Below are 24,450 nucleotides of genomic sequence, written 5' to 3' on the forward strand. Positions count from 1 at the left end.
CTTTTCTTGTGATCCATATACATTGATTTTGAGAACTACAATTGGCTTACAACATGTTATTTGAAAAATACTGTAATGCAAGAGGGTAGGAACCATATTTAGATTTGTTCACCATCGTATCCCTAGCACAAACACATAATGTATACTCATTAGAGCATTTGAATTTTTTTTAAATGAATATGTAGACGGATGAATTAATGAATAACTCTAGCCAGGAATCTAAATTAATGCTTCATCTCGAACTTCCTGTCTTGTTTTGAACACTATGTATTAACCCCTGTGTTGAGTGTTAAAGAGATAGAAAAGTGGCAGGCATGATACTTTTTTTCAAATATCTTGCTATCTGGATAAGGAAGATAATACTAACATTTGGAAATTTTTTTTTTATACTTTAAGTTCTGGGATACATGTGCAGAATGTGCAGGTTTGTTACATAGGTATACCCATGCCATGGTGGTTTGCTGCACCCATCAACCCGTCATCTACATTAGGTATTTCTCCTAATGCTATCCCTCCCCTAGCCCCCCATCCCCGACAGGCCCTGGTGTGTGATATTCCCCTTCCTGTATTCATGTGTTCTCATTGTTCAACTCCCACTTATGAGTGAGAACCTGTGGTGTTTGGTTTTCTGTTCCTGTGTTAGTTTGCTGAGAATGATGGTTTCCAGTTTCACCCATGTCCCTGCAAAGGACATGAACTCATCCTTTTTTGTGGCTGCATAGTATTCCGTGGTGTATATGTGCCACATTTTCTTTAACCAGTCTATTATTGAGGGACATTTGATTTGGTTACAAGGCTTTGTTATTGTGAATACTGCTGCAGTAAACATACATGTGCATCTGTCTTTATAGGTAGAATAATTTATAATCCTTTGGATGGGAGAAAAATTTTGCAATCTATCCATCTGACAAAGGGCTAATATCCAGAATCTGCAAGGAAATTAAACAAATTTACAAGAATAAAGCAATTCCATCAAAAAGTGAGCAAAGGATATGAACAGACACTTCTCAAAAGAAGACATTTATGCGGCCAACAAGCATATGAAAAAAAGCTCATCATCACTGGTCATTAGAGAAATGCAAATCAAAACCACAATGAGATACCATCTCATGCCAGTTACAATGGTAATCATTAAAAAGTCAGGAAACAACAAATGCTAGAGAGGATGTGGAGAAACAGGAATGCTTTTACCCTGTTGGTGGGAGTGTACATTAGTTTAGCCATTGTGGAAAATAGTGTGGCAATTCCTCAAGGATCTAGAACTAGAAGTACCACTTGACCCAGCAATCCCATTACTGGAAAATTGTTTTTTAAAGACTACCTAGTGTGGAATTTTATGTATGTGTTGAAGAAAAGGAGTAGCCAGCCTGGGATGATGCAGTCAAGGAAACTTCTTAAAGCTGGGAATTTGAACTTGGCTTTGCAATATGGATAGATCTCTTATCCTTCCTCTCACTCATTGAACAGGTCAGTGGTTCTCAAACTGTAGTAGCATCAGAATCACCTGGTGAACTTGTTAAAACACAGACAGCTGGACCCATTCCCAGTTTTTGATTTAGTTAGATTTGGGATGGAGACCTGAGAATTTACATTTCCAGCAAGTTCCCAGGTGATGCTATGCTGACAGTTGGGGCCCACACTTTGAGAACCACTGTTCTCCTAGGTTGGAGTAACATCTTTAATGTGGTCGATGCTAATAGTCTTTATTCTTAGCCATTCAAGATATTAAGCAAGGAAGTGATATAATCAGATCTGTGAAGTAGAAAGATCCATCCAATTAACGAGAATAGGTTGGAAGAGGTGAGCCCACTCCCAGAGACCATTTAGGAGCTGATGCAGTAACAAGGGAAAGATGAGACCCCAGCATACCTCAGTAGGAGTGGAGATGGAGGAGAGTGGAAGAATGAGAGAGAACTGAAGCACCTTAGAGATCTACTGGAGTGAAGGAGAAGGAGGAGTCTGAGATGAATGTAAGTTTCTAGCTTCACTGACTGTGTGGTAGTTCCATTAACCAATAATACTACATTTAAAACAGGTTTTCACATTTTAAATAACAAAATCCCCCCAATTATTTTTTTAAATAAAAGTAACTATGATGCAATAAGAAGCATATAGTTTTAGGGGGCTAGACAAGTCTGAGCTCAAATCCTGTTTGTGGTACTTATTAGCAAGTCTCACTCTTCTGGATCTCAGTTCCCTGGGAGTAATAATACTTATGCTATCCTATAGAGTTGTCCTAAAAACTAAATGAGATCACCCATGGCTCATAGTCAGTGCTTAGTAAACTTCAAACCATGACCTGGTGTCTGTGTTGACTACTGTGTACATAGAGCTTCTGCTTTACTTACCAAGGGACTCCATTTTTGCTTTGTCAATCACCAGGATATATTCATAAATGCCACCCATGGATCCAGATGTGATGTAATGGGTGCCATAGTCATTGATGAACTTGGCATACATGCCGTAATTGTACTGATCTGGAAGCTCCATTAATGACTGCAGCATTCCTTCATCCAGCATAATGTCATCCTTCCTCATCTTAAAATGTGCAGTCTGCACCTTTGTGAAGATTCTCGTGAAAATGAATTTCTGCCAGCAACCGCCATTGAATAAAGCAAAAGAACAAAGAGAGCATATATTTTACCATTAGAAATAATGCAAAAGGTCTCTGGGTGCAGTGGCTCATGCCTGTAATCCCAGCACTTTGGGAGGCAGAAGCTGGAGGATCACAAGGTCAGGAGATCGAGACCATCCTGGCTAACATAGTGAAACCCCGTCTCTACTAAAAATACAAAAATTAGCTGGGCATGGTGGTGCATGCCTGTAATCCCAGCTACTCGGGAAGCTGAGGCAGGAGAATCGCTTGAACCAGGGAGTCAGAGGTTGCGGTGAGCCGAGATCGCTCCAGCCTGGCAATAGAGCAAGACTCCGTCTCAAAAAAAAGACCAAAAAAAAAAAAAAAAACAAAAAAGAAAGAATGCAAAAGGTCAGCTTTTAGTAGCTGCAAGAAATATATAGATATATAAATATATATTTACATAAATATATATTTATATAAATATATAAATATATATTTATTTAAATATATATTTATCTATAAACACATATATGAACATAAATACATGTAATTGGAGTACTACTATATTTCACAAGCACATACTAGGCACCAATGTGTGCCAGACTTCCCCCACACCTCCATCTCTGTTCCCACTGCCCCTGCCTAGGTCAAGTTCTCATCAGCTTTCACCTGGGTGAGCTACTACAGTGGTTTCTTCATTGTGCTTCATCCTTCTGTTCTTCTCCCAATCTATTCCCACCCCCACACTTCTCCTAGTGCTAATCAAAGCACTGCATTGTGAAACCTCCTATGCTAATATTACATATCCATTAAAAATTGTGTTTAAGATATCTTTAGTGACATGCTGAAATGTCATTCAATTGAAGTTATTGAGCAAAGATCTACAATGCCTATAGTAGAATGCATTACACTAGGTGCAGAAGACATAATCTTGAATGAGATAGGCTCCTGCCCCCATGGAGTTTACATTCCAATAGTAATCTTGAACTAAGTAATAAAGAAAAGCAGCATCCTTATATAAAAAAATAAGAGATAGCACTGGAAGAATTTTGGATTGGTTTTACAGGAAGATGGCCATCTATGGGCTTTACTTTCAGGCAATAGAAGCCTTGATTCAAAGTGATGATGGAAGTTAGAGGAGTACACATGCTTTTAAAAAAGTCCATATTAACACACTACGGATAACCCTTGAACAATATAGGACTTTACCTTCAGCTCAATAGCTAATTCTTTGGCAAAGCTCTAGGACTCAATTTATGTGTGTTGAGTAAGTTGATTTTTATAACTATATTTTCATCATTCAAGATAATTTTTGAACCCCACCTTGATCCATAGTCTTGGTATTAATGCAATTGAGAATTTTTAGTAAGCTTCTAATTAATTCAATAAATATTCCCCTGGCCACCTGATTACCTCTCCAACCTCATCACTCTCTGTTTTCCTTTCCCACCCTGTGCTTCAGCTGGCTGAAGTACTTTCAATCCCAAGTTTTTGTGTGGCTTCCTCATCTCCAGGCCCTCGCACATGCTGATTTCCATGCCTAGAGCACCCTTCTGCCAACTTTTGTCTCCCTTTGTCTGGACAATTTGCACTAATCTTTAGATCTAAGCTTAGATCAATGTTCTTTCCTCAAGGAAGCATATATTGACCCCCCAGGATAATAGGCACTTAATGGTGAAGGTTTACTGGAAAAATGAAATCTTTTTTTTTTTTTTTTTTTAGCATACCAGTCCTTCTATCTTTTTGGAAAAGTAAGACTTGCTTTACAATTCTTCCAAGTGAAATTTAGAGGGTCCGGCTGTTTCTCTTAAAACATTACCATTCTACACATTTCCCTATATGCTCCAGGTAACCATAAAAAATGATGGTGGGGGGGGCAAAGTGATAAGAGTCCTAGTCTTATCATTCAGTTTTATTTCCTTTGTGATGATTCTGTGTGCAAAAGCGTAATAAGAAAAACAAACCTGATTACCACTGATCAGACATTTCCAATTACACAAGCAAATTAAGGTTCAATTACTACTGTACTTTTTAATGAAATTAAGGTAATACGTGTTCAGTGTATATTATGGAATACTGTGAGACACAGACATTATGTTTGAATACCTTCTCATTATACTTGTTTAATTCTTTCAAGAATGAAGTGTCTTGTGAGTGGGATACACCTACACCCACCAATAAAGGGCTGCCGGCTGGGCCTATGCCGATGGTCACTCCAAATGAGTCAGACTTGTCTTTTTTAACTTTGGAAAGAAGGTCATTTGCATTATCATAAAACTCTGAGGAGATTCCAGTATCTGCCAGGGCCTGAAAAAAAAAAGGATAGATATTAGCTTTGTGCACATAGAGCCATTTCTCAATTCATATTTAATACTTAAATCTTTGCTTTGTAAAATATCTAAAATTTTAGATTATGGTAGGTAATTCTTTTATAAGGCAATCCAGTCATTAGACTGATGTTTATTAAAATATAGAAAACACAGCATTGTTAGTGTGTAGTGGTACTGATAAAATACTTATTTACACACCACATGTGCTTGCACACACACACGTGCGCGCACACACACACACAGATGCAGATGATTCTGATCAAATGCTATATTGCTCTGAGCGTGGATTTCTTTCTTGCTGGCTTATCCTCCCAGGAGAGAAGCCTGGCTGCTTGTCTTTGCAATAGTGAGATACAGAAAGCCACATCTGGGCAGGAGCCTGGGAGGAAAGAAGCAAAGGAAACCTGCAGATTTTGATTGTCTTAGGCAGTGGTATACAGGATTTCATTTCTCTGCTGTCTTGAACTGAGGCATGGTCTTGGCCTTGTTTGAGCCAAAGAAGTAAGCCTTATGAGCCTGTGAGTAGTTTGCTCTGCAATCATGAGAGCATGTGTTGAAATGGAGCCTCCATTACCTTGAGTCCCTGAGTGTCTGTGATGGTCAGTTTCCTTTCTACCTTAGGGTGGACAAGTAGCATAAGCAAGGTGTTGTTGCTTCAGCTGCTGAGATTTGAGAATTCTTTGTCCCCAAAGCACTTAGTCCGCCTTGCCTGATACATAGCCCCAAGACCTTCCTTGAGATTAGGAACATGGTGTTGTTTATGTCTTCCACCTTGATTTACCATTGGCCTGATAGAGAGTAGAGGTTGGAGTGGGGTTGGGGGAGCAAACTTCTTAAAAACAGGCCCTATAAGCTTGGCCTTATTTTCTGTCAGTATTTTGTTCAGAATCCTAGGATCCTACTATCTCTCTCTAGAAAGTGTATAATCTATCTCTTCTTCTAAATGTTGTGCAGCCTGGACTTAGTTCAGACAGATCTAGGTTTGGGTCTTGTCTTTGCCACCAACTGCAGTAGAGTTTGATCCTGACACTTTAACCCTTTGTGTTTCTTTTTCTTAATATCTAAAATGAGGCAATGATAATATCTATCCCATTGTGTTGTGAGGATTAAATGGGAGAATTCGTGTGAAAGTAGAAGATCTGACACATGTTAAGCATTCAATGATGTTTGCTGTGTGGATGTTTCACCCAAAGGATGAGGGGTAAGAAAATTAATGGCCATGAGTAGTCTCTTGACTGATCATGAGCTCCAAGTGACCAAGAGACCACCAAATTGTAGAGATGGAGAGAGTCTTAGTGATCGTCAGCAATTTGCAAGCATTTTTGTACAGAAGAACCCTTGCTTCACACAAAATCACATACAAAGAGCCAAGACATGAAAATGATCAGTGTGAGCTGCCCTTGGTGAAACAAAAGCACAGGTCTCAGAATCCTGCTCATCTATGCCCTGTCCTCCCCCACACTCTACAGATTAGAAAACTGGGCCCAAGGAGGGCAGTGAGTTAGCTGCTAACAGTCTTGTATATAGTCTAACAGAGCCACAACTTGGAAATAGGTTGTCTGATTGGCAGCCCAGATAATAGAGCCTCAGATCTATTTTACTGATTTTGGAATGGAGCCAAGATTTAACAGGTAGGTAGCCACATTTATGATCTGCCTCTCAGCACCCTTCGACACGAAGCATGTGTGGGGATGGGTATGAAGGAGACTTCAGACACCAGCAAACTTTATAGATAACAAAAGCTTCCAGAGCAAGTCATCTCCACAAATAGGCCTCTGCCTCTCTGCCACCTACACCACAGTGGCCTCAGAGCCCCTCTGTTCAGACTTACTTCAAAGTGGTACTTCAGAAAGTTGTAGGGTTTCCGAAAGTATTTCTCATCATCTCCATAGTAGAGACGTTCACAGGTGGAGTCATATCGAAGCTCCCTCCATTCCCCATTGTATACCGTCTCACACTGGCCCCCATAATAACTGGCATCGTACACACTCTGAGCATCTTCCTGGGTCAGGATATTGTACCTACATGGAACAAAGCAGCTTCTAAATAGCTAGTGGATGCTGGGTTTTATACCTGGGTGATGGGATGATCTGTATATTAAACCACCATGGCACACGTTTACCTATGTGACAAACCTGCACATCCTGCTCATGTACCCCTGAACTTAAAATAAAAGTTGGAAATTAAAAAGCAAAAGCAAAAGCAGCTTTTAGGAGAGAGAATTAGAAAAGCAAGGTAGCACATAATGTCATCTTCTGAAAGATGTTGTAGCTGGTACAAGTAACAGTTTCTCAATCTATGTTCTGTGGAGCCCTGGGGTTCCTCCAAGAAGCTTATGGGCCACTGTAGGTAGTAACACTTGGAGACTAAATGGGCTGGCCTGAGCCTTCAGATTTCCTTTACCCAGATCATCTAGACAGTCCTATTTAGCATCTAGAATCATATTCCCACATGGGAAGCAGCCTTAAATATTTGTTGAATAAGTTAGAGAAGAATATGTGCAATTATCATGAATCCAACGGCAGCAGCCAGACAGTCTGGGCCCATTTCCCATCTCTGCCACATCTAGCTGTGTGACCTCAGGCATATCATTTAACCTCTCTGTGCCTCGGTTTAGTCATTTGTAAAAAGCAGTTCTTAAATACTACTGCCCTCATAGAGTTAAATGAGTTGAAACATGTAAAGAAATCATAATTGTGCTCAGCATACATTAAAGACTGAATAAAGGTTGCTGTTGTAGCAATTGTTAATATTAAGTATAATTCTTAGTATAGTATAAGGGCTCTGCTGCTACAAAAAAAAAACTTTGAAATATTGGATGCAATTCATAGTGCTAAGGTTGAGACTCTAATCCTCAGAAAGGCCATTATCTTTGAGGCAGCATGGGACATTGGAGGGTGCACAGTTCAAAAGTCAGGGAGACTCCTGTTTAATTTCCAGCTTTGCCACTTACTAGCTGTATGACTTTGAACACAGTCTAGAAGCTCTCTGCATTTCATTTTCCTCATTTAAAGAATAGACATAATAATACCTACCTCTCATGGTTTTTGTGATGCTGAGAGTATGAAACTAAAACAGCAGTAAAGTACATATTAGGCATTCAACAAATTATACTTACTTTTCCCTAGCCCAACACTCTTCCAGAAATATTTCTCTATACTTCCCTTTCTAGAGTATTTAAAAATCATCAACCCGGGTTCCATGTTTTAGGATATGGATGGTTTTACCATATTCAGGTAAAATAATGTCAAGCAGGTGAAATACAGCTTTAATTTTCTAAAAAGGGAAAGTTAACAGAACAAAAACCGTAGAGTTGGCTAAGAGTTCTAAGACCTGACAATCAAAGCCTCTTATGTTGCAGATAATGTAGTTATTGCTCGTTTTTTGTCTCTCAAACTCCTATTTAACCTTAAGGAGCCAACTCAAATGTTGCCTTCTGTCGACAGCCTTCTTTGAATGCTCTGGAAAGACTGCTGTTTCCTCCTCTGTGTTCCCAAGGGATGCAGTGACTACCTGTAGCATAGCGATCGTCATGATTGTTTATGGCCTCTGTGAAAAGGCACAAGGCAGGAAAGGAGCAGGGGATAAACTGCGAATAAAACCCACCTCAAAGGAATAAGTGGATAATTATAGAGCACCTGGCAGATTGTAGAAATTCAATGTATGTTAACTTCCTTTTTCTCTTTCTTTCTCCTTCTCTTTCTTCATATTAGTGGAAGTGATGTAATAATAACTACAGTAAATTGAATACATACTCTACTAGACATTTAGCTTTCAACCTCACGACAACTTTGCAAATGCAGAAATTGAAGTTCAGAAAAATTAAATAACTTGTCTCTAGTCATAGCTGGATTTTTTCCTAGATTTTGTTGATAGTAAAATCTGGGTTCCTTCCCTTTACTTCCCCTGAAGTTTCTATCTTCCTGACCACTGAACATGTTTCTGCCTGTAGCTTATAAATACAGCCTCTTAATAGACTGAACAAAACTCAAAGAAACGGTAATCTCTAAGAATATAATATAACCTCTAAGCATAAAGCCTATATATATTTGGAAAAGATGGTTGTGAAAGCCCCAGTTAAAAGGGAAAGGTGTAGTCAAAGAAGTTCTACTTTTTGGAAATCTACTATGCAGAAATATCCACACATGTGTACAAAACTATGTGTACAAGAATGTTCATTGCAGCATTGTTTGTAAGAGGAAAATATGGGAAATAATCTAATTCTCTTTCAATAGGAAGTAGTCAAATAATTATATAATTATACTATAGATGAGGAGTTGGAAATTTTTTTTAAATAAAGGGCCAGATAGTAAATGCTTTAGGCTTTGCAGGTCACAGGGCTGTGTTGCAACTACTCAACTCTGTCATCGCAGGGTAAAAGCTGTATTTCAATAAAACTTTATTTGTAAGAATAGCTGGCTGAATTTGGCCTTCAGGCCATAGTTTGCTAACTATGTTATAGAAGAATATGCTGCTTATTAAAAAGAGATAGAAAATTTGGGGGAAAACTTAAAACTCTACTATTAAGTATAAAAGTGAAAGTTGCAGACAATATGTATAGCATGATCACAATTATGTAAAATATACCTGTGTCTATAATGCCCAGTACACATAGGTATATTTTCTATATAATGCATATTGTCAATGCAGTTTTTACATAATCTGGAAGTATCTCCACCAAACTGTTAACAGGGGTCAGCTCTAGGGAGGGAAAGGAGAGAGGGCTGTTGGATGGAGTGCAGGTAAGAGAAGATGGAAGAAAACTGTCAATTTTTATTTCAAACATGTATTACTTCTCTAACAATAAATAAAAATTTTAATCTGGGAAATGCTTAAATTAGAAAAAAATAACAGCAAGAAAGGAAGGCCTTTGAGATCTGAGATAAATAGAAGAACCATCAAACATCAGTGGTTGGAGTGGAGCAGGACCATTTTACCAGTTTCAGTGTTCAGTGTGGGTGAAGCACACTGTTCAGAAAGTGTATTTGAAATGTTTCTAGTTAAATCACGTGGGAGAAGATCCATGGTCTGCCAATAAGGAAGGGATTATTTTTTATTTCAACATGTCAATATTTCACACTTCTATTGTTTACTCTGTAGTCACTTTTGAAATCAACAAGAATCCCCTTTTACTGATGTTACGGGCTGGATTACATCTCCCCAACATTCATGTGTTGAAATTGTAACTCCCAAAGCCTCAGAGTGTGAGTATATTTGGAGACAGAGTCCTTAATGGGGTAATTAAGCTGCAATGAGGTCATTATGGTGGGCTGTTATCCAATGTGAGTGGTGTTCTTATAGGAAGGGGAAATTAGGACACAGATATGTTCGAGGGAAGAACATGTGCAGACACAGGAAGAAGGCAGCCATCAGCAAGCCAGGGAGAGAGGCCTCAGAAGAAACCACTCTGCTGACACCCTGACTTCAGACTTCTAGTCTCCAGAATTGTGAGAAAGTAAATTTCTGCTGTTTAAGCCACTCAGGATGTGGTGTTTTGTTATGGCAATCCCAGCAAACTAATACTGCTGGTATGAAAGAAAACAGAATTTTCTCATCTTTTTATATGTGTATATCTACATGCACTTACAGAGTTCAATTACATCGAGTAGGTGGGTTCTGATCTCAGAGCAATTAACCATAATGAATGAGGGCTGCATTTCATGGAACCCCCACTTGTCCTTGGGTGGGCTGCAACAGGGCTGGGTCACTCTGTGACAGTTACTACATCTCCTCATTTCCTTATTTGTAAAGATCCAGCTGATCATATTGATTTGTTTCAATTCAACCAACACTCAGCGAGAGGCTATAGGACAAGCTCTGACACAGGGGCTGAGGAGATGAAAAAGCTGAGTCAGAAGCAACCTCTGCCCTCAAAGAGTTTATTCAAGTTAGGAGACAAGACCCTAGGCAAAGACAGAGTGGCAGAGGACTAACAATACTGGAACGTCATTCTGAGCTAAGCCCTGTTCCGGTACTGGAGAAGCAGAGATGACAAGGAGCCCCTAGCCTGGGCAGATAGACACCCCGACAGACATCCCCAGCCTATTGGGTAAGAGCTGTGAGAATAAGACTTGCAGGAGTCTCTGGGAGCAATGGGAGGGGACTAAGTCAACCTAGGCAAAGTCAAGAGCAGGGGAGGGGGCTGTTACCAAGACTACCTAGGGGAGATGGTACCTCAGTGTACTAGTCTGCAGGGGCTGCCACAACAAAATACCATAGACTAGGTGCTCTACACAACAGAAGTTTATTTTCTCATGGTTCTGGAGGCTAGGAGTCCAAGATCAAGGTGTTATCAAGGTTGTTTTCTGCTGGAGGCTCTCTTCCTGTCTCAAAGACAGCCGCCTTTTCGCTGTGTCCTCACATGGCTCATTGGCTATGCATGTGTGGAAAGAGAGAGATCGCTGGTATATCTTTGTCTTCTTATAAAGCCACCAGTCCTCTTGAATTAGGGTCCTACCCTATGACCTCATTTAACCTTAATTACCTCTCTAAAATCCCTATTTCCTAATTCAGTCACATTGGGAATTAGAGCTTCAACACATAAATGTGGGGGTAAGGGGAGACACAATACAGTGCAGAACATTAGATAAGGAGTTACCCAGGTAGGAATTTGGGAAAGAATATTCCAGGAATATTGATTAAGGCTCAGAAGGAAAGAGTGTGATGCATTCAAGGAACTGACCCTGAACATAAGGTGAATGAAGAGAAGTTAGAATCAAGGCTGATTTCATCTTAACAGATAAAGAAACTGTGCCCTGAGAGGTTTAAGTAAGCAATGGGAAAGTGGGGGTTAAAGCCCCTCTCTGTCTCACCCTGAGCCCATTTTCTTTACACTGTGTCACACCATTAGCCCTGGTTATTGCAAGCATCTACAGTGCAAAGCAGATTGGGAACAGGGCTATTGGAAAGGCAACGGCTTAGATCAGAGAAGAGCTATCTTTCTGAGACATCAGGAAGGCTTCATGGAAGCTGTGGCTTCTTAAATGGGCCTTAGAAATGGCACTGGGGTGAAGGGAGATGAGCAGTAGGGTAGGTGTACTAAAAGAGAGGAGAACTCTCAAGCAGAGACATGAGGGGAGAGCATGGGCAGTGTCACACAGGCAGGACTGGACAATCCATCTCTGGGGACATTGAGAGCAGCTCACAGCATGCACTCCAGAGGAACCCTCCAAAATGGCCCCCTTCTGTCCTCAAAACTAATGCTCACGATTGAAGACAAATCACTCCCTGCTCCTAAATAGCTAGTAGGCAGGGCCTCACCCCAAGGCTGCCTTCTGTGATCCTGGAATTGGTTCATACTGGCTGCAGTCTTCGTCAATGGCCCTGACATCTTCACAGTCGTCCTCATCAGAGCCATCAAGGCAGTCCTGGTCTCCATTACACACAAGGTGGCGTTTCAGGCAGCGACCTGGAGAGAAGAGACTGTGGCTGCTCCTCGGGTTCCCCTCTCCCTCCAGACTCACACCCACAATCAGTAAGTCCTTTCTTCCTCAGAAATAAACCTCCCATCTGTCCCATTCTCTTTCTGTTCTCACTGCCTCTGCCTTCCTTCCAGCCTAATGAGCTCCTGTCTGCAGCCTCCCAGCTTGGGCATTGCCTGAGTTTCTCTCTCTCTAATTCTCCACATTGCAGCCCCCAGTAATCTTTCTAAAATGCCAGTCTGCCCATGTAATCCCCTTGCTCAGTATCCTCCAGTGGTTCTCCATTCCTCTTCTTCCAAATGCCACAGTCTGGACCCTACCTGCCCATCACCTACCTACCCATCACCTACCTCTCTTCCAAAAGCCCTGATGCTGCAAACATTCTGGGCTGATTGGGAGTCTCTGATCCCCATGCTTTTGCATGTTCTTTCTCCTAGAAAGTTCCATTTTGTTTCCCAAGTCTCTACTCAACTACCATTTCAAAGCCCACCCAGACTGCCCAAAGCAGATTTGGGAACCTCCTGCTAGAAAGACCCACTAGGCCATGCATGTGCCCATGGCTATCACACAGTATTGTAATTAACTCTTTCTAGGTCTCTAGACTAGGAGTACATCAAGGTAAGGTGCGTTATTTTTTTCATGTCTATATTAACAGCAGATAGCATACTTCCTGGCACATAATATATGGCCAATAATATTTGTTCAATGAGTGGGTGAATGAATGAATTGTCTTTTTCTAAATGAATCAACAGATGTTCCTACAAAGTTGAATCAAAATTACTTGGGCTGCTGGCTTGGCTTAAAATGCAGATTCCTAGGACCCATCCCAAACCTAGAGAATGGCGACCTCGAGAGGAAGGGCTCAGGAGTATGCATTTTAATAAGCTCCCTGGGGAAGTGTTTCACATGTCACTTTTGACAGGCACAGCTGTTATTCTGCTGAAATGCTACTCACCTGTCTCCTTACACTGGAAATCCTGTCCACACTGTGCTTGCCTTACACAAGTTGTAGAACTGGAGCAGCTGGCTTGATCCCAGATGTCACCACTGCAGATGGTTCCCCCAAACTTGTTTGGCTGCAAGAGGCTCCGGTGTCGGTACTAAACCAGATTTTGAACAAGACACATTCTTGTCAACCAATCAATCAATCAACCAAGACTTGTGCAGCCTGGTCTCGGCTCAACATAAGAAATAATTATCTAATGACTGAGACCTGCCTGTGAAGCTGTCTTTTGAGGGATGAATATGCATAAACAGTGGTGTATCACCAGAAGTGGCACAATCACTGATTGGAATGTTGAATAGGGCCTCCAAGCATCAAATGAAAGGCCTGGACAAGATATTTCTAGGGTCTTCCTACTTGCTAGGAATAACCTCTGTTCCCTCTTCTTGAAGAAGTTAAATTCCTATTAATCTTTCAGTAACATTCTGCAAGTTGCTCGCTTCCCTGTCTACTAGCACTTGGCATATGAAGTTGCAATTGAGCATCCATGTAGTTCTCCATCTCTCCCACCAGACTGTGAGCAATTTTCATATTGAGGGTAGAGAAGAGAGGACCATGTCTTATTTGGCTTCATACACTTGGCACTTGATCTAAGGTCAGGTACTCAAGAGGCACGTTTAGAAGACATCTGTTGCTTTTTCTTTGCAACATTTCTTCTGGTCCTGGAATTCCCCTCTTTCTTTGGGGATATATCTCCTATAGTTAAGGTGGGAATGGACTCACTTCCTCAGTCACAGGGATGTGTGGGTATGAACCAGGCCTGGTTCACCAAAGCATCACATCTGCCTAGTTGTTGTAATCATTGCTTCATGGATTGGCACATGACTCAACCCCATCCAATCAAGTTCTCTCTGGGGATTTTCTTTTACAAAGAGACAGATTCTTTCTCCTGGAATTGTGGGAAACTGTGGACATCAAGTTGTAGATGCCTTGCCTATTATGCAGAAAGCACCCATCCAAGAGATAGAGAGAGAAAGAGAGCTCTGAAGACATCATCTGAGTCCCTGGGTCCACCTTTGACTGCAGATAAATAGATACTTGACAGAAGGAAGGAATTAAAATGCACGCCAATCTTGGGACTTTAGAGTTTCATAATCATGCTTTCTATATAGTGTACAGTGTCAGGCACTAGCGTAGGAGAAGGAAGCTGAAAACTAGGATATCCAGAGAAACATGAGGTTCTATCCCTGCCTTCAAGAAGCGTAGACCCTAGTTGAGGACATAAAATGTGTAATAATAAAAAACATGCAGTGCAGATAGCAAACACACAGTGGCCGACAAGGAAACGTGCAGCCCTGTATTTCCTGGTGCCTCTCTCCCTGGCTCAGTCCACGGGCCCTTCCTTTAAGAACGTTAGTATGAGTTCATTGTAGATTCTGGATATTAGCCCTTTGTCAGATGAGTAGGTTGCGAAAATTTTCTCCCATGCTGTAGGTTGCCTGTTCACTCTGATGGTAGTTTCTTTTGCTGTGCAGAAGCTCTTTAGTTTAATTAGATCCCATTTGTCAATTTTGGCTTTTGTTGCCATTGCTTTTGGTGTTTTGGACATGAAGTCCTTGCCCACGCCTATGTCCTGAATGGTAATGCCTAGGTTTTCTTCTAGGGTTTTTATGGTTTTAGGTCTAACGTTTAAATCTTTAATCCATCTTGAATTGATTTTTGTATAAGGTGTAAGGAAGGGATCCAGTTTCAGCTTTCTACATATGGCTAGCCAGTTTTCCCAGCACCATTTATTTTACAAGAAAAAAACAAACAACCCCATCAAAAAGTGGGCGAGGGACATGAACAGACACTTCTCAAAAGAAGACATTTATGCAGCCAAAAAACACATGAAAAAATGCTCATCATCACTGGCCATCAGAGAAATGCAAATCAAAACCACTATGAGATATCATCTCACACCAGTTAGAATGGCAATCATTAAAAAGTCAGGAAACAACAGGTGCTGGAGAGGATGTGGAGAAATAGGAACACTTTTACACTGTTGGTGGGACTGTAAACTAGTTCAACCATTGTGGAAGTCAGTGTGGCGATTCCTCAGGGATCTAGAACTAGAAATACCATTTGACCCAGCCATCCCATTACTGGGTATATACCCAAATGACTATAAATCATGCTGCTATAAAGACACATGCACACGTATGTTTATTGCGGCATTATTCACAATAGCAAAGACTTGGAACCAACCCAAATGTCCAACAATGATAGACTGGATTAAGAAAATGTGGCACATATACACCATGGAATACTATGCAGCCATAAAAAATGATGAGTTCATGTCCTTTGTAGGGACATGGATGAAACTGGAAACCATCATTCTCAGTAAACTATCGCAAGAACAAAAAACCAAACACCGCATATTCTCACTCATAGGTGGGAATTGAACAATGAGATCACATGGACACAGGAAGGGGAATATCACACTCTGGGGACTGTGGTGGGGAGGGGGGAGGGGGGAGGGATAGCATTGGGAGATATACCTAATGCTAGATGACGAGTTAGTGGGTGCAGCGCACCAGCATGGCACATGTATACATATGTAACTAACCTGCACAATGTGCACATGTACCCTAAAACTTAAAGTATAATAATAAAAAAAAAAAAAGAACGTTAGTATGTAGGTAAGAAAGCAATGATTTGAGCAGCAAGAGAAGTGGCTTTCCTACCTCAATCAATTTCTTACTTGCTGTGTGAAGTATCAGTGTCTGGTACTTTGTGGCTCAGTTTCTAAATCTGTGCAATGAGGTGGGTGAGCTAAATGACTTACCTAATTATAGTGACTAATATCCTTTCACCTGTGTCCTGCAGTTGACAGAGCATGGACATGAGGATTAGACAGACTTAGGTTCAGGGCCCAGATTTTCTTACCAACTGCCCATGAGCAAGCCACTTCCCTTTTCTGAGCTTCTGTCTTCCAGTGTGTGAAATGGGTGTAATGGCACTTTCCCTTGAAAGGACTGTGTGAGCTCTGAGTAAGAGAATGTGTAAAGAAGCCCCCAGCCCTGTTTCTGGTATATTATTGGTGTTCAATAAGCAGAGGTGGTTTTCACATTGTTACTGTTATCCGTGCAGTATTTCCAGGTGATTCCATGGGTGAGTTGTGGAGCAGTGCAGCTCACTTCTCTTCTTACCCACCTCTGTCTCCTTAGCGGCTCATTAACAAAGTGGCAAAGGTAGCAAGGAGAGGTGAAGATCAAACCTGTCCATAGGTCTGTCCTGCCTTTCAGTTAATAACAGCAGTAAGAGATTTGTAAACTCTGTGGGAAGAGATTGTAATTAATGACCAGTTGGAGAACATCAGTATATTTTAATATCCCACCCACACTCTTGCCCCTCAGCACAGCAAATAAAGGCGTGATCAGCATAGAAATGTAGAGTCAATTTTCTTTCTTTCTTTTTTTTTTCCTCTCTTTATGTCAGTTTATTTCTGGATGTGCCTTCCAAGAACACTGGTTTATCTGTTACTTCCTCTGTTCCGAAATGTTTAGTCATTCCCACTCTTTGAAGTGTAACTGCTATCCACATTAAATACGTTTCTATAATTTCCTTACATGAAACTATGACTTCAGCCAAATATATCTTGCTCATTGTTCCTAAACATACTATGTTTATTCCTGGCTGTAGACTCTTGTTCATGGTTTTTCTTCTTAGAATGACTTCTCATCTCACTTTCAAATTTTTCCTTCCTTTAAAATATAGCTTAGAGCCTGTTTTCCACCATGAAGTCTTTTAAGACTGTTCACCCTTTTTCCCACAATTCATACCCCAAAGGTTTGACTTTCTTGTAAACTCATATAGATCTTATTGTCTTCATTTTCTACTTGAATTAAGATATATTATCTTAAATATTTTTTTCTATATTTTTCCTTTATCATCAACTAATGTTACATGTTATTTGAAGGAAAGCATCTCAGACTTTTTAACATGGCCAGCACTGAGTAGATATCCAGTCAATGTCATAATGAGAATGGAATATCTAACAAGGACAATATGCATGGTATAGTGCTCTCCAACTCAGACGACTGCTTGCCATTACATGACATCTATTTTGATTACAGCTTTTTATGATGAATATGTTGTGCTTATAATTCCACTTCATTGAGAATGAGGTTGGGAGTGAATTGTAAAGGTATTTATCCAAGGTCCAAAGAAAGACAATATTGCTGCTTGGAATATTGCAGTTAGGTCATTCTAAACTACATTTTTGCTTCTTTGACAAAAGGGCAAATTTGAGCCTGAAAATTGGTGCCAGGATACCTTAGCATATCTGTTGTACATGTTATGGGGTGAGGAGTTCACAGTTAAATGAGCAACAGGGATCTGGTACATGCCACTGTTCTGCAGTGCTTTCACAGTGACTTATAGGAACAGATTCAATATAGTTTAGTAACGGCTTGAGCTTCTCCAAACAAATAACACATAATGTTATTCGAAATCAGACACAGGAGGTACTTGCCTCTGAGTACTCCTTCTTTGAATTAGCAGCCAATTTTCTTTCTTACTCTAAAAATTATATTCGATTTTTAACACCTGTACCTACCAACTTGATAATGTTTATGGTGGCTACCATGTATTGAGTGCCTACTCTTGGCCAAACACTTTACATTCCTTATCTTATTTAATCTTCGCAAGTTTATGAACTTAAATATACTATGGGAATCCCATTTTGAGCTGAGTTAGAATTCCAGCTCTGCCACCTACTGTATATGCATCACTGGGTCAACTACTTAACATCTCTGATCCTGTTTTCTCATTTTAAAATGAAATATGTCTGAGAACATTGCAAAGATTCATCATAACACATGTAAAGAAATAATCAATTTGCCTGGTTTCTGATATACACTCAATAATAGTAGTTATCAATGTCATCATCATTCTTGTATCTAGCTGTTGGACTACTTCAAAAGGAATTGAAGTGACCACTTATGTCACTCATTACTCTCCTGGATGGTTCAGCGGGAGGCAGTAGTGTGGAGCAGTCAGCCACGGAAGCTTTTTAGAGTCAACTGACCAAGTTTTAAATCAAGGCTCTGTCATGTTCTTAATGGGTGACCTAAACAAAGTGGATGATGATGTCTGTCATTTAAAGTTGGCTGTGAAAGTCAAACAAGATAATTTTTTAAGGCATTTGCACAATTGTCTGGTACATAGAAATTATTTAATAAATGGTGACTATTGCCATTGTCATCCTTCCTATAGTATCTATACTGGGAATTATGGTGCAAGCCATAAGGTTCATTCCCATTGATTCCCTATTTTCTAGGTTGCTATCAAATAATGAAGATATTTGTGTGGCAGGAAGGTTGGTGCCAATATTCCCTTAGGGACTTCTCCATGCTATTGCCTGTGGTTGGGATCATTAAGACATAATTTTCTTTTCTAACTGGTAGATAATATTTCCTTCCATAAATGTACATCTTTGTCTGGATGATTTTGAGAAGAAGAAACATATTAATAAAAAAACTAGGGTGGTCTTTCACCTAATTAACAGAGTTAATTATTTTAAGGGTTACTTTAAAAACACACGTGTTTTTGAGTCAGTAAGGAAATAATTCTATTCTGATTTAAACTGCAAGTCATTGTCTTGTGCTATCTGCTGTCTAAACTGAAATAAATAAGAAAAATTTAATTTAGGATATATAACAGGTTGAATAATGGCCACACAAAGATAACAAGTCCTAATTTATGGAACCTGTAAACGTTACCTTATTTGGAAAGCCGGCCATTGCAGACATTATTAAAGTTTCTGAGATGAGGATATTACCCTGGATTGTCTGGATAGCACTAAGTGTCATCACAGTGTCTTTGTAAGAAGAAGGCAGAGAGAGATTACAGGCAGATACACAGAGGAGAAGATGCACAGATGAGGCAGCAACGTGACCAGGGAGGCAGAGACTGCAGTGATCCAGCCACAAGGTAAGGATTGTCAATGCCACCAAAAGCTGGAAGAGGCAAATATTAGGTTGCTGCAAAAGTAATTGCAGTTTTTGCTGTTACTTGATATGCCAAAACTGCAATTACTTTTGCACCAACCTAGTAACAGAGTCCCTTCTAGCGCCTCTAAGAGGGAGCATGGCTCTGCTGATACCTTGATTTCAGACTTCTGGCCTCCAGAACTGTAAGAGAATACATTTCTGTTGTTTTAAGCCACCAAGTTTGTGGGAATTTGTTCCAGTGGACTCAAGAAACTAATACAGGATGTCAGAGCAAAATGAGCACGTAGGGATCAGACACATTTAAACAGGAACAGTCTAAGATTCTTCAGCACTTCTCAGAGATGAGAGAGGCAGAATAACAAATTTCAGGCTTTGATGTTGAATGAACTAGGTCAAAATTGTGTGTGTTTCTGCCACTTACTAGCTATGCAATTTTGAATAACTCATCAGGAACATTCACAGAGCACCTCACTAACTGAGTGGTGGGTCTGGAGGCAGGATGACCATTCGCAAACCCTGCAAGAACTCAGGTGAGAGAAAAGCAGGGATTAATTCAAGGCAATCGGACTGAGAATGAAGAGGAAAGCACAGATAATTATTAAAAAACAGCTGGCATTCCACAAATTAAAACTGTAATGAGATACCACCTTACTCCTGAAAGAATGGCCATAATTAAAAAATCAAAACATAATAGATGTTGACATGGATGTGGTGAAAAGGGAACACTTTTACACTGCTGGTGGCAATATAAACTAGTACAACCATTATGGAAAACAGTGTGGAGATTTCCTAAATAACTAGAAGTAGAACTACCATTCAATCTAGCAATCTCACTACTGGGTATCTACCTAAAGGAAAAAAAAGGTAATTATATACAAAAGAGACTGTAATACATGTTTATAGCAGCACAATTCACAATTGCAAAACTATGGAAACAACCCAAATGCCCATCAACCAACGAGTGGATAAAGAAAATGTGGTACATATACACCATGGAATACTACTCAACCATAAAATGGAATGAAATTAATGGCATTTGCAGCAACTTGGATGGACATGGAGGCCATTATTGTAAGTGAAGTAACTCAGGAATTGAAAACCAAGTATCATATCTTCTCACTTATAAGTGAGAGCTAAGCTATGAGGATGCAAAGGCATAGGAATAATATAATGGACTTTGGGGACTCGGGTGGAAGGGTGGGGAGGGTGAGGGAATAAAAGACTACACATTGGGTACAGTGTACACTGCTCAGGTGATGGGTGCACCAAAATCTCAGAGATCACCATGAAAGAACTTAACCATGTAACCAAAACCTACGTTTCCCAAAAGCTATTGAAATAAAAATGAAAAAATAAAAGAAGGAAAACATCTGGAATTCCTTAAACATGTATTCTGAGCCAGATGCATGAGAAGAGTTTTGTGTGCATTACTCATGTATTGCTCACAATAATTCTAGAAAGTAGGTACTCTTATACTCCAATTTATACATAATGAAACTGAGGCACAGAGATGATTAAAAATATTCCCAAAGTAACAATGCAGATAAGAGGCAAAGCTGGATCTAAAGTGCAGAACTGAATCTTAACACTTAAACTTGGAGGTAATGTGCTAATAGACAAGGTTCAGGCAGTGAGTGGTATGCCGAGTGGGGAAGGGAGCATCTGATACAGACATGTGAGTCTGAAGGAAATTTTAAAACAATAATAAAACAGACTAGAAGTAACACCGTGTTTTATTATGTATTTATTTGTTTATGAGACAGGGTCTGGCTCTGTAAACTAAGCTGGAGTGCAGTGGCACAATCTAAGCTCACAGCAGCCTCAAACCCCTGGGCGCAAGTGATCCTCCTGCCTCAGCCTCCTGAGTAGCTGGGACTATGGGTGTGCACTGCCATGCCCAGCTAATTTTCTGTGTGTGTGTGTTTTTGTAGAGACTAAGTCTTGCTATGTTGCCCAGGCTGGTCTTGAACTCCTGGGCTCAAGTAATCCTCCTGCCTCAGCCTCCCAAAGTGCTTGGATTACAGGTGTGAGCCCTCACACCTGGCTGACTATGTTTTATTATTACTGTGAGCCAGGGATTCTGAACAAAGTCAGAATTTTAATACTCGCCTCTGCCTGAGTGGAGGGCTCCCAACATCCCTCTTCCCTTCATATGTCAATGGTACTAGGGATCATTTTGAACTATTCAAAACCATTTAGATAGGCAAAGTAGACACACCTCTCTTCATTGAGTGTGTTGGTCTTTTCAATATATGAAAGTGGAATTCTCAAGAACACACTCTGGGACATCCCTTGGATTATCTCATCTCCTCATGGGCAGCTTTGTATTTTATTTCTAAGCTATTACTTCCTCCAGAAGACCCTCATGAGTGGGCAATAGATTTGCCATGACTCAGAGAAAAACAAACGTGCCCATGTACAGATAGTGACTTTTCTGCCTATGAGCCATAACATACATCTTTTGCAGCCTCACTCAACATTACCTTACAAACAAAATCAGGAGACACGGAAACAAGTTTCACCATCCATGTATAATGGATTTCAAACAACAATTTCTAGACCCAATTTCTCCCCAGACCCCTAGACATAGTGGACTGCTTAATCTCCATTTGAATGCCTAATACACATATCAAATATGAAATGCCCCCAAACCGGTTGTAAGTGTCTCACCTTTTTGTCCTGGCACGGAAAGCAATCTGTCCACTCTGACCAGTTGCTCAGCTGGCAGGTAACTGCTGCGGGTGTAGCTGCCCGTCTTACTCTCCTAAAGAAAGGGAAGATCCATGCATCAATTTTGAGATGCAAAATTTAAGCAAATGAGAAAGCTGTGCACATTTTCCTCCCAGTAAAACATGGTTTGGAGGAAATGAGGAATGAACATTTATTGTACTCCTACTTTATGTAGAAATGCCAACAGAAATGAGAGAGTGTATGGTGCTAGAGGGTTTATATAAATTATCCCTTTAATACTGTATCAGTCCCCCATGCATCAAATTATTATAATTTTAGAGAGAAGAATATTAAAGAGGGCTAACAACTTTTGAAGAGCCAAAGTAGCGGAAAGCTCAGTGGTTAAGAATGTGGAGTCTGGGGTAAGAGGATTGGGTTTGAATCTTAACCACTTGCTGACTTTGAAAACTTGAGTAAATTACTTAATATCTCTGAACTACAGCTTTCCCATCTATAAAACTACATTAAAAAACATTACCTAAAAGGATTATTGAAAGTGTATTGAAATGCTTATGAAAGGTTTACTACAAGATGATTTTCATTATTACATGCTGGGACATTATGTGGATTATCTCATTTAATCCCTATAACAATCCTTGGAGATAAATATTATTAGATCTATTTTATGTACAGTGTAAGAAAGCTGGGATTCCTAAAAGCTAAGTAGCCCTGAAGTCATAACCCAGGAATGACAGAGGCAAAATTGGAACTAGTTGGTTTGATGGCAAAACCCATTTCCTGCTCCTCATCATGCTACTGCCTCATTTTATGAATCAGCCAACAGACATGAGAGAGCATATCTCCAAGCCCACGATCATTCTCTTACCCTATACTTCCCCCTCACCAATTAAAAAGCCTACTCAGGGAAAGAGAGACAAGCCGCAAGTTTGCCTGGCTTCCACATTAGCCTCTTCCCATAGCACCACTGCTACAACTTCAAAGCCAGATTGGCCCACTGGGAAAGTGGGAACACTGTTAACACTGGAATTACCACAGCCTCTGAGAGCCAGGCAGCCACTGCTGTGATGAATGGCATGATTATAACCCTAGTGTAGGAACAGAAAGTGTTTCGAATCTCATGCTAATGATGTAATGAATTTGATGAATACTGACACCTAAGTTGAAACTTGGCACAAGGAGCCATGGAATAGTTTAGAAAATTTTGTCTATCTTTAACTCTGGTTCTCAAACTTTTGGTCTCAGTATACCCTTACATTTCAGCAAATTACTAAAGACTCCAAAGAGCTGATAAGTGGGCTAGATCTACCAATATTCACAGAATTCAAAATTAAAACTGAGAAATTTAAAAAATATTTATTAACTTTTTTAAAATTACAATAACAAACCTATTACATGTTACCATAAATGTACATTTTTGCAAATCCCTTTAACGTCTGGTTTAGTAGAAAATAGCTAGAAGCTTATTTCTGCTTCATCATCCAATCTGTTGCTATATACTGATTTGGTTGAAATCTGTGAAGAAAACTCAGCCTCACATGGTTATGTAGTTGAAAAGGGGAGGAGTGTTTTAACAGCCTTTTCCAATAACTGTGGATGTTCTCCTTTGTTATTACATGAAAACTTGACAAGTGGCAATTTCTTACATGTTAGTGGCATGTGGAACCTGAAAGCATATAAGTGAATTTTTTGTTCTCTGTCACATTAAAATCCATTGGTCTTTATACTTTGAATGGATCTTGTGCCCATATACAATTTTTACGACATCAGGCATTTGAAATTTGGAAAATAATGGTTCACTGAGTATGTGCCTTACAAATATTAATGCATTTCACTGTATAATATCTAAACATCAAACCTGTTAATATCACCAGTGATCTTGTCAAGTTCATGGTAGTGGATATGTTTCCCCAAATTTTAATTTTCTCATAGAAGCTCAAATCTTGTCATTAGTAACAAGTAATGTTATTTGTTTTCCTTGAAATGATAGGGTCTCTGCATTTTTTTATACAATGCATGCCAAATATCTAAGCCCAAATAACCATAGTTTGGTAGTTTTTTCATCAAGAAAAAATGGTGTTCCAGGAAAAAAGTGGTCTTACTGACTGATGTTTATGTCCCCCCAATATTTATATGTTGAAACCTAATCCCCAATCTGATGGTATTAGGAAGTGGGGCTTTTGGGAGGTGACTAAGTCACGAGGGTGAAGCCCTCATGAATGGAATTAGTGCCCTCATTAAAGAGATCACAGGGACCTCCCACATCCCTTCCACCACGTGAGGACACAGCTAGAAGACGATCACCTGTTAACCGAAGAAGTAGGCCCTCACCAGACACTGAATCTGCCAGTGCCTTGATCTTGGACTTCCCAGTCTCCAGAACTGTGAAGAATAAATGCTTGCTGCTTAAACCATCCAGTCTATGGTAATTTGTTATAGTAGTCCAAGTAGTAAGACAAGTGGCTACCTTAACTTACAGTTCAAATAATTGCTT

At 40.0% G+C, this 24,450-nt stretch overlaps 1 protein-coding gene across 1 annotated transcript in view; it reads right to left on the minus strand.

Annotated features, from left to right (window-relative positions):
• The window catches only part of C8A (complement C8 alpha chain), a 64,807-nt gene that overhangs the window by 29,920 nt on the left and 10,437 nt on the right, over positions 1–24,450 (minus strand). The window contains exons 2-7 of the mRNA XM_003824213.6: positions 21,939–22,032; positions 13,285–13,429; positions 12,169–12,316; positions 6,740–6,929; positions 4,685–4,885; positions 2,349–2,589 (exon numbers count right to left, since the gene is read on the minus strand). Of these exons, the coding sequence (XP_003824261.4) occupies positions 2,349–2,589; positions 4,685–4,885; positions 6,740–6,929; positions 12,169–12,316; positions 13,285–13,429; positions 21,939–22,032 (1,019 nt within the window). The remainder of the gene's footprint in view (positions 1–2,348; positions 2,590–4,684; positions 4,886–6,739; positions 6,930–12,168; positions 12,317–13,284; positions 13,430–21,938; positions 22,033–24,450) is intronic.

This window comes from Pan paniscus, chromosome 1 (assembly GCF_029289425.2).
Source record: "Pan paniscus chromosome 1, NHGRI_mPanPan1-v2.0_pri, whole genome shotgun sequence".
NCBI lineage: Eukaryota > Metazoa > Chordata > Mammalia > Primates > Hominidae > Pan > Pan paniscus.